General features: G+C 40.0%; 1 protein-coding gene across 3 annotated transcripts in view; it reads right to left on the reverse strand.

Moving 5' to 3' along the window:
- Positions 1-16,153, reverse strand: part of LOC118273208 (uncharacterized) — a 163,524-nt gene that overhangs the window by 27,804 nt on the left and 119,567 nt on the right. For all 3 annotated transcript variants that reach the window (XM_035590050.2, XM_050694157.1, XM_050694152.1), the window contains exons 5-10: positions 4,504-4,710; positions 4,230-4,358; positions 3,757-3,874; positions 2,931-3,632; positions 1,225-2,777; positions 989-1,134 (exon numbers count right to left, since the gene is read on the reverse strand). In XM_035590050.2, the coding sequence (XP_035445943.1) occupies positions 989-1,134; positions 1,225-2,777; positions 2,931-3,632; positions 3,757-3,874; positions 4,230-4,358; positions 4,504-4,710 (2,855 nt within the window). The remainder of the gene's footprint in view (positions 1-988; positions 1,135-1,224; positions 2,778-2,930; positions 3,633-3,756; positions 3,875-4,229; positions 4,359-4,503; positions 4,711-16,153) is intronic.

The raw sequence follows: 16,153 nt of genomic DNA on the forward strand, positions 1-16,153 counted from the left end.
TTAAGTCCGCATTCAGACCTCTAGCGTCAAAAGTTGCGGATGTCTCGAACAAACTTTCACCCCCTAGTTTAAGGGGTTGGGGGGTAAAAGTTCCAAGTTTTAGGATTTTTTTGTTGTTTGGGTACTAATACTAGCTTACATACCAAATTTCAGTTTTCTACGACTTCAGGAAGTACCTTAAGAATTTTGTTGATCATCAGTGAGTGAGTGAGTGACGAAATCGGGGTATTTTAGATATCAATAAAATCTAAAGTATAAGAGCTATGCAATTGAAACTTTAGAGGTTTATTAAGTCTACCACTGACATTATATCCTGAAAATTTTGTTTATCTGGTATAACCCAAACTCAAGTTATGAAGGTTCAAAAATACGACGAAGCGCTTCGAGAAAAGGTAGGTAGTGCCCTTGCGCTTGCGCTTCGCTTGGCTCGTCTTGGCGGGGGCACTACCGTGCCCCCAGATATTAATCGAGTCATTAGTACTATAATTAGATTACTATGTGGGGGATCCACAGATGAAAATTTAATTACTAGGTACTCCAAAACTATCTAGCGTTTCAGCATTTAATACTGTTTCTATTTTTATATTCATAACATGCATTTGCGGATAAACAAAGCTGTTTGAATTTTCCGAAGTAAGTAAATATGAGTAACAATAAAGTAGACCAAACAAGAAATAATCGATGAGCAGAGCTTTGTCCTTCTTTTTAAACATATTAGATAATTTTATTACTTTTTTCAGTAATTACACGTAGTTTGGAATTGTGGCCAGTATATGACAATTGGTTCATTACAAGGGATAGATTGTAACTAGTGAAAAGTTGTTGTTACATTGTAAATATGCCATGGTGTGCAATTGCGTGCACCAAAGCTTGCTTCTTAGGGAAAGTACGTGCAACCAGTTGGAGAAGCAATGGCATTCCATTGCTTTTCCAACTGGTTTTAATATCTGGTAAACAAGAAAATAGATAAAATAGTACTTGTCCTTACCAGTAGGTAAAGTTCTTCTGTCCGTTGATCCAGTCTTGAAGTTACTGCTGCTTCTTCTGTTCTTGTTGTAACTGGTTTCCATTGACCGCGTCTTAAGGCTGTTTGTGGTATCTCGATGCGGCGGCACCGCTGGGGGTTCTGAAGGCCTATAACACAAAATTCTGTTAACTAAGTATTAATTAAATATTATTTGAAAAAAATGTATGTAACTGTTCGATAAAAACAATATCTTTTACCTTCTTCTCGATTCCATCGTTGGTGTCGGTAATGTATCTGCTTTTTTCCCATGACGCTTCTCTGAAGGCTGCATAATTTCTGTATATTCATCTTCAACTTCTTGCACAGGCGATGGAGGTAGAGGAGGAAATTTAGGCGATTCTGGGGTTTGTGGCAGAGGTCCCATTTCATGCCCTAATATTGGAGATGGAGGAAGCGGCAGTGGAGGGTGTCTGTAGGAGTGCTCAACTATTTGAACATTTAGCGGGAAGTCTCCTCCACTCGACACGGCAGAGTCCGATGATGACGGTTGTCGCATCAAACTAACTGGTACATCTTTGGCGCTTGTGGATTTATGCATACTATTCGACCTCTTGGAACGGTCACGTCGGTCTATCGACCGTTGATTCTGTATCTCATTGTGACTCGACGACTTCTGAATATCATGTCTCTTTTGTCTCTCTCTAGAACTATAACGGAAATTGTTTTCTAATATATCTTTAGATACGTCATCACAGTATTCATCCTTATGGATATTCCAGTCTTTAGGTATATATGGGGTAAAATGTTTTTGGTCCCGACCTTGACTTAATATAGCGCTAATATTGTTTTCGATTTTGCGAAGTGGTGAGGTGTCGCCGCTGGAGCCGGGCTCGGCGCTGTCGGCGTCCTCCTCCTCCTCCACGGTGGTGATGAGCGCCTGGCGACTGGAGCTGTTGCCCTCTCCTTCCGCTCCCAGGCTCGGCAGGGACACCACTCGCACCATGTTCGGAGGCACCGTGGTCAGTTCGTTGACGGTTTCGTTACATTCCGTCGGAGGTGTCTCCTCTACCTTCCCTTCTCTTATAAGTGACTGAATATTATCAAAAGTCGATGAATACTTCTTAAAGTCTGAAAATCTATTTTGCGGCGATAGTTTGCTCTGAATTTTGGATGTACCCTTTTCACTGTGATTTTTTCTACTTTTCGGACTGTGACCGAAATACTCCTGTGTGATGTATCTATCTGGCCCGTTATTAAGATCTAAACTAAGACGAGATTTTGGCGATGTTATTTCTTTACTCAGTCTAGAATTCGGTGTGCAGAGATCTATACTATATCTAGAGTTTGGAGTGTTAAGCTCACGGCTCAGTCTCGAGTTCAAGTCAACACTGTAACGAGATTGTGGCAAACTTAAATCTGAACTCGGTCGGGAGTTGTAAGAGCCTACTGACCCAGAGCCGCTGATTGATATGCTCGACCCGTCAATAGACTTATCAGTATCTAAACTTCTATTCAAACTGTGACTATTGAGTAGATTGGTGGGTGACTTACTAGCCGTGCTCTTATTGAAACTTGGCAATTGCTTACGATTTTTGCCTTTTCTTATAACATATGTACCACAAGCTAGATCTTGTGCTCGCCGATTTTCCTGTTCGGCATCTGAATTAGGTGAAATAAGAGGTTCACATTGTGTCAGTGGAGGTGGTGGGGGCCAATACTCCTCTCCCCAGTCATCATCGACTCTTTGCGGTATAGAGCTTGTGCTAGAATGGGACTGATCGCCTGACTTTCTTCTTCGTCGGCCAATTACCTGTAAGAAAATAAATAATTTCTTGAATATTAGGATTATAGCAGTATAATGGATGGATTTCACTAACATTATATTTGTCTAATTTATAAAGGTGCAGCTTTCCATAACGGATAGTTTTATTTGGTGTTATTTTTAAAACACAACAAACATTACCTTTGTGCTTCCTGGAGTAAGTAGAGGGTCATCACCATCGAGTGACACTTCCCATGCTATGGAATTGCGTTTCGAAGGCGTAGTAACAGCAGCGGGCGGCGGCGGCGGGAACGACTCTTCCAATGAATCGTCCGAAAAATGCTCTTCGTCGTTACTCTTACTTGAACTTCTCCTCTTACAGCTCACAACCATGTCCTCCGTAGATCCTCTACACACTTCTCTATGTCGCTCCATAGAACCGGCGAGAGTTCGGGGAGGTATTTTCCCTTTGGGTGATAACATTTCACCGTCCGACCTACTGTCGCGTTTCGTACTGCTCTTTCTCTCTGAACTTTTTGTGTTGGATGGTGAAATTTTTGGTATATTGTATGTCGGTGAGTGAGATTCCTTTTTGAATTGTATGTTTGGACCTGGGTATATTGTGACTGGATGTTCATTGTATGGTTTATCGTTGAATTCGCTGGAGAAACCCATGAAGGGGAATACAGGCGGATTCTCGACACTGGGTGACTTCTTTAGGTTGGTAGCTGGTGCATTGTGGCGCGGCGGGAGCCAGGCGAGCGCGGCGTCGGGCTGTGGCGGGCGCGCCCCGTGCTGCAGCGACGCGAACCTGTACGGAGGCACTGGAGGCTGCTGGAGCTGGAACCCGTCACCTTCCGTGTCTTTTTCCCACCCGTAAGGTCTTTGATGTCTGGTTTTCGGCTGAAATTTATACAGAGTAGATATCAATATACTAGTTGATGGTTAGTTCAACGATAATGAAATTGGCAACCTATTACAATTTTCTTCTCTTTATTTAATAACTTTTGAATACTAAACTACTTACAAAAGTGGTTTGTGTAGCTGTGGTGATCCCATTGACGCTGATGATGGAGTCCAGTCTCTCCTCTGCTTCGCGCTGTTCCACTGATATTGTTCGCTTTGCTGAGTTCGCCGGTGACACTCTGGAACATTATTGTGACTTTGTTAGCAAACTGTTTAACTCTAAGACATGTATCAATCAATATCGAATAATTAGCTGATTTGGTTTTCAGAAAGTTATTTCCTGTAAAGTGTCGCTTGGAGATGGTTTTCTTCTGGTTCTTATCTCCCCATTTTGATAGTGAGGAGGATTTCATTTCATGAGGCTTTACGATTTTAGATATTCTCAGTAGGTATATAAAATTGAATAAAGTGAAACTGTTGATTTTTGCAACTTTGCATGGATAAGATAACTGGGAAAAATGGATGATTCAATGTACTTACGAGTACACATGTTTGTATGGGCTAAAAAACATGAACAAAAAGAAGTGTAATTACTTGGGTAGCAGCGTGGAGATGATGCGCTGGGCCTCTTCAGGAGGCGGCGGGGAGTGTGGTGACGGCGGGTCTGGGGGCGAAGGCTCCTCGCGCTCCTCCGTCGGACGGAAACCCAGCGCGAACTTCGCTCTGAAACATTGGAAGCTATGTGTTAGATACTACATACATAAGTCAGAATAAAATAAGATAATGTTGCTACGGTATGGTAGCGGGTTGTTTAGTGTGTAATGTCCCTTGGATTAATTGTTCTATTAATATTTAATTTCATTCTCACCTCCTTCCGTTCATGCTCATGTATCCATCGTCCTCGGAGGTGTGTCCTGCTAGCGGGGAGTCGTCGTCGGTGGCTGGCGTGGCGGGGGTGGCGGGCGTGGCCGGCGTGACCTGCGCACGCGCCTCCAGCGACCGCGGCTCGCCCTCGTCGTACTCGCTCAGCACCTGGTCCAACAGCTCCAGCGAACGCTGCACGTCGTCACACCCGCTGTAACATACCACATACATATTTAGTTACACTGCTCTAACCAATAATAAAATCTCCCTAAAGTTAAGTAGGTTTATCGGGTTCCGAAAATCTCCTCTAGCGTGAACGCACAGCACGAAATGTGTACGCTGCACTCAGCTCTAATTTACAAGACAAAACAGGAGGTCCACGTTCATAAAGCTCAGTATTCAATAAAATCTGATTCAATAAGTCACCCACCGTAGCACTAGAGCGAACCCAATTTGCAACCGTGCAATTTCCGTGATGGTTTTCTAGTTGGATTGTCACACTAAATAAGTCAGTATAACAAGTGGCGAGCGAGGTCGCACCACTCAATTCCCCGAGATAATGGTAAATTGAACTCATTTCCTTCACGAGGACTGGCCCCGCCTCGAGAACGCTTCCTTAACTGTTCCATTAGAACTGAATTAGAGGATAACGATATAGTTACATCCTTATATCAATCAACCGTGATGTAGCTCTATTACGGTGATTCTATCTAGAAACGTTTCCATTGTATCTATCTGACTGAACAATGGCGTCTGTCCATCTGCCCAGTAAACAGATTATAACATTTTATCTTGTTCTGAAAATAAATTATACTTACAGATTATAACATTTTATCTTGTTCTGAAAATAAATTATACTTACTTAATTGTAACTATAGGTTATCCCCGATATATGTTGTAGATACTAAGTGGGTGCTGACTGTTCATCCCTAAGCTATCAGTGTATGTAAAGCTACACTACACTTACACAATGTATTGCTCTTAAGGCCAACAATGTAATAAAGATAGCTTTTCGAAGAAAAAACATCATTTTTATTAATTTATCAACTTGTTAAGCAAAATAGGTATATTTTAAAGGAAGCACGTCTTCACTACTAAAAAGAGGTACTAGTGGAGGCACAAAGCAACCCTTTACACAGAAGAGAGCTCTTACACCAGCTCTCGATAAGCCTGCGCGGAGTGGGGTGTCCGCTAGTCGGTAGATGGTATGCTCATATTTTGCCCAATAAACTGCAGTATGATGTTATATCTAGATTTAATTGAAAAAATTGAATAGAGATGTGGAATCAATATTAATATGCAGTTATTTTAAAAATAGAAAATAAAATAAATATCAAATGCTGTTCCATTTTAAGAGGTTTCATCAATAAGGCATGGATATTGAGGAATATTTAAAAGGTCGAGAAGTGGAGAGTGATTGGAAGGCCTGAGGCGAGCTTTTGTAAAATTCTTGTTATGAATTCTTGACACGGAAAATCCGATATTTGGTGAAGTCTCCGCTATCTCGATGGAGCGGCTTGTCTCCTCCGGCGATCTGTCCCGATCGAGAGGATCATTAGTGTTCACCTCACTAATGATCCTCGCTGCACAGTCGACCGTAAGGACACCAACAATCAAGTGGAAATGCTTTTTTGGAAAGATTTCATTGGTTCAATTTATTTAGAACTTGAACCGATGAAATTGAATATCGGAAAAGAATTTGAATGTGTTTGTTTCGATAGGTAGGTATAGCATCTTATACATGTATAATTTTTTACTTTTTATTATAATATGTATAAAGCTGAAGTTTGTTTCTTTGTTGTTGTTTAACGCGCTAATCTCCGGAACTACTGGTCTGAATTGAATAATTCTTTTGGTGTTGGATAGTCCATTTATCGAGAAAGGTTATAGACAATAAAGCGTTACGCTATTATCAATAGGAGTCAAACAGAGCGGGTGAAACCGCGCGTAAGCAACTAGTCTAATATAAAACGGATTCTGAATGTAAGGTTTAATTGTTTTTCTCTTTATCACATTTCAAATCTTTGCCAAACATTGCTCGTTTCGTGTACCTCTCTCGGTAACTAGATATGGCGGCAATGTATTGTGGAGGCCTTACATTTAGCAGGTAACACAATATCGGTTCCGCATCGGACGCGTTTGCTACTGGAAGCCTACTTGGCTATGCTCAGTAGACTTGTGCCTTGTTAGTGTGTGTACCGCGTATTGCATTGTATCGCCCAGCCTGCCACAAAGCAGAGCACTCAGCATGAGTGCCGCGGCGGGCGCGTGCCTGCCTTTGTTTTATTTCACCCACACTCCTGCCTGCGCTTTCGAAACTTTTAAGGGGAACTTCAAATTGCGTTTCTCCTTTTAACCGGAGCTGGTTTGTGCTGATTAGTTGGACGAAGTCGGTTTAGCTGGTAATTTATTTTTGTTAGCGGTCACGGGAACATAGTTTATTGGGCCTTACATTTAATTTATTGGGTAAAAAAATTAAATTATGCTAATGGTGTAATTATTACATTGACAGATCATTTTTTTTCTAAAATGACTCAGTGAGGGATGCGTATCACGATAGGCCAACGTCTTGATAAGGCGAGGCAGGTAGTATTTATGCGGAAATGAGTGCAGCGAGGTGGAAGTGCAAAGCAACCCCGTGTCACCCCCGCGTGGCGCCCTCGGCCGCGGCCGTCGACCTCGCGTTCGTACAAGCGCTGTAGCTCGCTACCTCGCTACCGGCTGCCTCGCCACACACAATAACAACTCAATGCCGTCGGCCTCTCAACGCGGCCCGCCATGGAAAATCTCTCGAAGATCAATCGAACTTGAATCCCAGGCTACGCTGTCAACAGATGGTGTAATGCGATCCTGTATAGCAGCTTTGTGTCCACGATAGGTACTACTCGAGTACAATCCTATGTGAATGGCGAAGGCTGCTCAATAGGGATCTCATCATTACAATTACAAATATGTACTATCGCTTCAGTATTATTAACACACTTTTATTAGGTCGGCCTGTAACGGACTAAGTATGTAATAAATATAAGAATCTGAATTACACAATAGGTTCACATACTTTTTATTGTTGTATCATTGCGAAACTTGGTAATTAAATGTAGATGAGATCACCACACAATATTATGGAGCAATCGATTTGGCCTGATGATGGAATTTATAGGGGGCAGATCGAACCTTGCAACCAACTAGTAAATTGTCGTCTTATGTTGATGAGGTCATACGAAAAAGCGTGCTTTAGTTTGTATAACTACGGATATATTTGCCTCAAAGGATTTAGTACTATGCGAAAACGTTCAACCATTCTTAAGTATTTACAAATATAAGAGAGGACATAAGTAAAGGCGGACAATATTTGGATTTTTAAAAAGAGAACGCGGCCATGCATCTGTCATTTGTTTTTAATTTTGTGTTGTTTAGAACACAGAATAGATAACCTATTCTGTGGTTTAGAAGGCGGCAATAATTTGGATTTAGAAAGAGCACACGGTATATTTCTGGCCTTGTCATTTTGGGTCTGACGTCATTGATATGTCATTTGTTTTTTTTACATTGTTCTAAAGGCGGCAATAATTTGGATTTAGAAAGAGCACACGGTATATTTCTGGCCTTGTCATTTTGGGTCTGACGTCATTGATATGTCATTTGTTTTTTTTACATTGTTCTAAAGGCGGCAATAATTTGGATTGAGAAAGAGCACACGGTATATTTCTGGCCTTGTCATTTTGGGTCTGACGTCATTGATATGTCATTTGTTTTTTTTACATTGTTCTAAAGGCGGCAATAATTTGGATTTAGAAAGAGAACACGGTATATTTCTGCGCTTGTTATTTTGGGGCCACGTCAAAGACGTGTCATTTGTTTTTTGCATTAGTTGGCCTGCCTATGGAGTTGGAGCTCATTAGATAATCCTATTTCAATTTCTCCTCATGACGAGGAAGCGTGATTTTAGTTTTTTATACTATGAAATCTACTACAAATGCAATTGAGCTAGGTTACATTAACTGCAACTTGTTGGGGAATTCAAGCTGGTAAACTCAGCTTAAGACGAACGAGAAAATCCGAATACTTGGTTGAAACTTGAAACTTTTTCAGTCCGGACATAATTCAACTAGTTGTTAAAGTGTACAGAAGTTGGCCAATTAGTTGCTACCAAGTTTTGTTGGTATTGTTCCTAAGGGGATAAACACGTAGAAACTCTGGATACGTGATTCTAAGGAAATGATAGAAATAGTCGTACTATTTCTGAGGACTGGTCGCAAAGTTTTCTTAGGGCATGAACGTTTTACCGATTAAAAACAAAAATCTTACAATGGCATCCCTAATTGGTAGGCTCTATTACTATACTACACAGTATTGTAACAAAAACCCTTTCGATTTCTTTTCACTGTGGTGCACCACACAATGATTTGATTGAAACACGCCCAGTGAAAACATTGTTCTTATTTACTTCAGATCACTTATCTGCAATTTAAACACTGCATTGTGATCTAAATCTTTGTTTCCCACGCTGATCTGAGAAAGAAGTGTGTACCTATAGGAAACAATGTATCAATGCTTTTCATCTCATCAGACTTTAGCTTGAGTTAGCTAAGAGATTTGACCTCAGTTTTCCAAGACGTTGGTAATTTAACCGACCCGATCTATCTACTTTACCAGCTCTGAAACTTCTTTAGTATTTCTTCTGGTTTCTTCATCCCTAAATGCTAAAAAGACGTAAGTTTTTCTTGTTAAGAAATTCAGAAACCTACGTAATCAAGCGCGACTTCTGGTTTCGACAAAAAGAATATGAAATCTGACTTTTCTATTACATTTGCGCGCAGCGATGTTTGTCTAGGCTTGCGATTAACCACACGAAATCTTATCTTGTGTTTCCCTAAAGCAACGTCGGACCCGTAATGACTTTGAGAATAACCAGAAACACGGAAAATTCCTGGTTTATATTAAGCCTTGTGTAATAACATTAGCACGTGTACCAAATTCCATTTAGTTGGCAATGTAAAATAAATCCGTGGCATATCGTAAAATGGCCTGTTACGTGATCAAAATACTGGCGATCGGCTCGTTCGACAATTTTCCGGAAAGTGCTTTCACTAAAATGAAATCTAGTTGTTGTCTGCGTAGAGCGTCAATGGTGCTACGGAACTTGAAAACGGCTGTGAAAATATTTTTTCTGCTCAAATTTATTTATTGTGGTATTGACAGTAAAAACGTTGAAAACTGCAGCAATGTTAGCCATATGCAGAATATGTAAGCCACGTAGGTAGGCAGGTAAGTAGCATGTAAGTAATAAGGTACCTTAATTACGCAATAATTCTTATTTTAGTTGAAGGAAAATTTCTTCTATCCTTGTCTTGGTGTATCTATGAAATAACTTACTCATATGAAATGGAGACTGACAGATACATACATACATCACCTACATATTTATATCTATCTACACATTCATGTAATTACAACAGAGCAAACACAATCTATGATATTTGGCACTATCGAAACAGCGAGCGAACAAATTTTAATCGAATTTTGTGTAACAGGAAATTTGGATACAATAAAGGATGTATTTACAATACTAACGATGTAAATAGGTAAAGTTGTTGCCCTTATCAGTGGTATCATCGAACGCGGTACTATTCATTTTAAACATTAATGATTAAAGATAAAAATGATTTTGAAACATGTTTTATCAAATATTTTGTCTCTTATTTTTGACAAAACGATGTAGTATTGTTATACAGATATTCACGGTTTTGTCCGAAGTCTTACTTGTTTGTAAAGTATCAAAAGATAAATAAATGCATTTAGAAAGAGGATGGGATAATAAAGACACTTTCCTTTCTTTTCGTATAAATGTCAATTTAATTGTAAAGTGTACGAATTATTCTACCGTGGTTACTGTAAACTGTATGTGCTACATTATCAATATTCATATACAAGATTCTAAATGAAAATTCAAACTCCTTCGAAAGTTAAACACAGGTTTACAAAATAAATTAATTGAAGTGCGCGGCATGTACGGCGCGTCTAAACATCGTTGGGGGGTACCTTCCAAAGGAAAATCCTCACCATCTCTGTTGTGGCGGAAGGAAGCTTTGAGGACATGCCAATAACCGCTGGAGCAGTAACAACACCTCACACAAACAAGGCCCGGAAGCAATTCCACTCGTGCGACCAAGCAATAAGGTTGACATTCCAAATAAGCTTCACTATTATCGGCTGCACCGACTTAAAGCAATTTTGTGAGTCAATATTGAACTTTTCAACTCATAGAGCGATGTGTTCCCTTCCACTAAAATACTGTGCTTACTCTCTGAGCCACTTACGTGTACATAGCTGAACGCCGCTCCTTCCAAGTCAATTTTTCATATTTATTTTTGTAAGTTATTACAAAGTTTCATGCTTTCTGTCTGGTTAATAAAGTAGGGTTTACCTATATTGTGTGAGCACAGTGAAGTTACTTGAGCTATTTGAAGCAAATGTTGAGCAGGCAGTGACCTATAATATTTGAACTTTCAATTAAATGAAACTATTAGTTAGTTATCACACAGTCGATGTATCAAAGTGAGGGTAGATTACGCTTGGCGTCGTCGGATTGCGGTGTTAATTAAGCAATTAGGTCTCGTCAGCGGGCTCAGCGCACCCGTCAGGCGGCCGCGCCGTCCTCGTTAAGGTATTAAAACGGCCAAGCAGCCTCCTGCGACCTTATTATCAATCCCAAAGGCTGACGAGTAACTAACTATACGAACACAGAAACTGTGTCAACCCTGATCACACTTTCAGGTTCTCAATAATTTATGCCATACCATTTCAAATCCGAGTTATATTTTTCGTCTTATTTTGAAGGGTAATATTGGTTGTATTAAACATTTAATATGCTACTCTGTATTAGCTACCCATTACCCATGCGTTGTATTGTATTCCCTTGTAACCAAACGTGTTTACGTGTCCGAGTGACAGTGCCACCCCAAGTCACGTGTTAGCATTTCATCGTATCTGTGTTCTCGACGCGCGGTTATACATTATTACGCAGGGTCCAAGGGGCGTGGGAATGCAAAATTTGTGGTACATCGCATTTTAATTTTAATACCGCGTGTTCGTGTAATATTTCAGCGAAATATACATTTTCCCCGCTTTCATTTAGGGTACGGCCGAAGATTAGTATTTATGGATTTTATAGCTTGTGGGTGTAATTAGTGGATATGAAATTAGTGTGAATGGAACCGTTTTTACGTCCATGTTTCTGCCGAGGGGTTTAAAATACCCCCCCTTTCGAAACGCTTTCACCACCGCGTCGCTTGTCTGCTACAGGCCTGCGGTGAATTTAGTTTATATTAACTTAATTGAGGGGAGCTATCGAGGCCTCGTTGCGTAAAATTATATCGGATCGTAGAAACGTAAATTGAAATCTAATATCGTTATTTGAGATTATTATTATGATAATTAATGCAACTCTATCTAGATCATGTCTATTGTATTCTATTTAATTACAATATTCTTGGTACATCTCTCCATCAAACAATGAAGTTATTTTCGGGTACAAATACTTATATACGTTATATCTAGTAAAGTATCTAAATATGTAAGTATGCCTGTCAAAGTGATCGATGTGCGAATTTCACATGAGAAAGTTTTAAACAATTGAAAACTGTTTATCGTACCATTCGTATAGTAAGAAATATTTATGTCGATTGTTAATAGCCACCGAATAGTATCCGAACGGTCTATTTCACTCTGAATTGACAATACGATCTGGTACTGACAGCTCGGAGTTCTGCTGAACTGCACTATGTACCTCATGCTGTAAATAAATATAATTGTGTAAAGCTAATAGAAAAATATCATAAATTGTAGCGACGGACGACGGACAGACCGACACACTTCCACACACATTTCTTTGTTAACGTTTCAAAAGTACCTGATAAAAGTTCAGTTGAAATAAATGCCTTGACTTTGACTTTGATACTTCTGACCATAGACCAATAAGTTTATAGCAAATATCAAACAAAAGAGTTACGATAGCGCTGAGGTAAGTCTTCATACATTTGCTACTTCGAAATTCAAACAAGCGCAGCGATCCGTTTTAACATTGAAAACAAAGGTGTTGAGATTGGTCAAAGTTTAAGTTGTGCGATCTGTATGATTGTTCGGAAAGTTAATATTGACCAGTACCTCTACCACGAGTTTGAAGCAATTTTACAAAGCAAAAATGTTTTGTATGGTAAATTTTACTTTCCACAGGTAGAGATAGAGGCGTTGTAAAATTTGACATACAAAAAATTTACGTCGTCGCTAGCGACTATCGACAAATACTATTGCTTCAAACTCATGGTAGAGGTACAGTATGATTGTTCAGAAAGTTAATATTGACCAGTTGAAGTGTAGCCAAAGTACACGAAGGTACAGAAAACATTAGTCAAGTTGAGACAGGCCAGTAAGATTGTGTCTGGAGAAGTGCAGCTCCGACTATCGATTTTTGGCTGCGGCCAGACGGACGACGACGCGCCAATGAAAAACTATACTTTTTGTTCACACAACTCTACTACCAACTCGTTCGCATTCGTAAATCGGCAAACTTTATGGAGATCGCCACAACTATCTAGACTAATTTGAATATGTGCTGATGATCATGTGGCTTTTTATAAGGCGACGGTTTTACATAATTATTCTGACTATAACTTTGTGTGGAGTTTCGGACTCCACAGCCCTTTTTTTTATAAACGTTGCCCCACACTAGGAATTTCTCCTGTGTCGTGGATGCGTTTACAAACATACAAATGACACCCAGACCCGGAACAACAATTTCTGGATCACACAAAGAGTTGTTCCGTGCGTGCAATATAGCACGAAACGTAAAATGTTCTAAGTGATAATTATTTTATGGTACCCTTTACACCTAAAATAATAAATGTAATGCTTTTTAGTCGTGGGTGTATATTTGTATAAGACAGTTAGCAAATGGCGCGCGGAGGAATGATGGCAATAATACAATCGAGGGTTCCACGCTCCATAAATACAGACGCAGCCCCCCAGATTCATAAAAAGGATGCGCAATTCTCACAATTTGAGAAGTTTGCGAGTTACTCTTTATGTTTGCTGTTACGCAAGATATTCGTTAAACTTTTGATATGAAGTGTAACAAGGGGAGTTGTGCCCAATAAACATTTCTTATTCTTTGTCGCATCCACGTTTATCTGATTAGGTTACTGTGTTCTTTCACAAAATGGAGTGTCTACATTTTTAGTTGAATTTTTCTTGTGATACAGTGGATATGATGTGATAAATCTCTTTTTCATATGTCTGAAAACGAGCAGATAGCAGATGAGAATCCCTGCATAGTATAAAACAAAGTCGCTTTCTCTGTCGATTTTTTTCATACATATATGTATGAAAAAAAATTGTGGCTTTATCAACGTAGCATGTCACACTAGTGACAGCTGTAATTGTCACTTTAGCAACAGTTAACCATATTACCTACGGTTGTTAATAGGGAAAAGTGGTTAATTACTAATTAGCAACAACAATTGACCACGTTATGACGACTCAATTTCAAAGTAATGTTACATTTTTGATATATTTAAGGCTATTTTGTTACATTTCTTAGTTGCTAATGCAGCACCTTCTGCCTATCAACATTTTCAATTTAAAAACTGTAAGTACCGATAAGCTTTTAAAGCTCAGACATCCTCTTGCTAATAATTGTGTAAACAAAACAAAATATCACAGGAAAGTAATTTTTACGAATTAATAAATTGTCGCCGCCCTCCCGACGATGGCGACGGCAGTGCGAGGGAGACTGTGACGCGGGTGCGGGCTGGCGGCCGGCGAACATAAGCAAATGTCGCCGCGGCTGCACAATAAGCGGAGACGCGCCGGATGCTGCAGCATTAGCCGCGTGATTTATACGTCTGGCACCACTATTGCGTTAACTCCACAAACAATACAGGGGTTGCAGCGACATGTATCAATGGACACCTCGCCCCACTCACGGCATTCCACTTTAAACAAAACATTATCCCAAACGCTATAAACATGCAAATAAGTATCATAGGGAACCACATCAAAGAGATTATTCTAAAGGAATTTAAATATGAATGGATAACTTTTAAAATGCATCGATCCGGTTGAATGAGGAGCCTTCCATTTGTCCAAGCAAGACGAGCATAGTAATTTGTAAACGAAATACCTTTCTAAATTTTTTTTAATTCTCTTTGTTATTTGATAACCATAACAAATCCAATTACAGAATGATATGCATCAATCAAGATAGACGCTTGTGAAACAAAGGTACCAAGTTTTGTGTTAAAATAAAAATCACTTAAACCACAAACTGAAGGGTTGAAAGAGATGTCATTTTAAAAATCAATATAATCACGGTCGCTTACCTAGTCACCCCAACAAATTGTTGAACCCCATCAGCCGACGGCGCGGTGCACTCGACTCACCCCAAGTTGAGGCACCGCTCTTTAAAACTTGTGGGTAAAATTTGATCCTGTACCCTTGCGTCGCGGCTGTGCGGGTACTCGGTACCTATCTGCAGTTAATTATCTGCGTGCAGAGGGGACGGACGGGGGAAGACATCGCAAAATGCCAATTTCTCCCCTAGCTACCATTCGGGCCCAAGATTCTCGCCGAACCATTGGGACGATAAGCCTCTGTAATTAGTTTTAATTAAAACCATCAGAAAATAAATGGTTGATCGATATCGAAATGTTATTTTGGTATTAAAGTACCATTCTCGTGCTTAATCGGATTGTGGGTTGAGAATAATGCAAAATACCAGATTATAATTCACTGAATATTCAAACTGTCTGCGACTTCAGTAACAAATCCATTCGTTAAGACGGACACAAGGTGCAATATTAGCAAAAAGAATATATAATTCAATGTCAAATAACAGTCTGAAAGTTGTGAAATTATACGGTAATGTAAACCGTAGCTTAGGAAGCTCTGATTAACATGTGGTTATAGGATATGCAAGCCCGGAGACCATTTCTCTAACTCAACTCTGAGCCACCAGCATGTCTGGAGAGTGTAATTAACGTTATCAAACAGATAAATGACATTAATCACACTTGCTGTGACGGTCAGGTGCTAATGGAAAGTCGCAGAGCCGCGGTAACGACCTCTAAACTTGTTAACGATGGCGCGCCCGCCTGTCGTCTACATTGTCGCAAAATACGATATGACGCTATGATCTGACAGTGTCGAGGACTTTGGGAACTTTAATAAAGTTTAAAGCAGTGACAGTTGACAGACAATTAAATATAAGTGGTTTGTTTAGAGTGGGGTAGTTGTGTGCGCCCGCGTGTGGTGGTAGGCTGCAGCGTGCCACGAGAGCGCGCTCCGCCGCCTCCCCAGTAATTAGCTAGGAGCGCGGAGTGACGCCGCCGACGTCCGACATGCTCCCGACGAGCCGTTGTTTGCTAACACCACTACCTCCATATCCATTCATAAAAAGCATTTGAGACGAACATTAGCTGTTTATGTGCATTACAACAATGGCTAAAGTGGCTATAAATAACGTGTGCTATTCAGCGCTATCTTGTTCTGGATAGCGACAAAGAATTAATGTGTGTGCATAAAATATTCTTAGCCTGCGGTTGTGGGTAAAGCCTGCCTTAAATACAAAGACATTGTTGAATATACTTAAATAACGT

Source organism: Spodoptera frugiperda, chromosome 1 (genome assembly GCF_023101765.2).
Source record: "Spodoptera frugiperda isolate SF20-4 chromosome 1, AGI-APGP_CSIRO_Sfru_2.0, whole genome shotgun sequence".
Taxonomy (NCBI): domain Eukaryota; kingdom Metazoa; phylum Arthropoda; class Insecta; order Lepidoptera; family Noctuidae; genus Spodoptera; species Spodoptera frugiperda.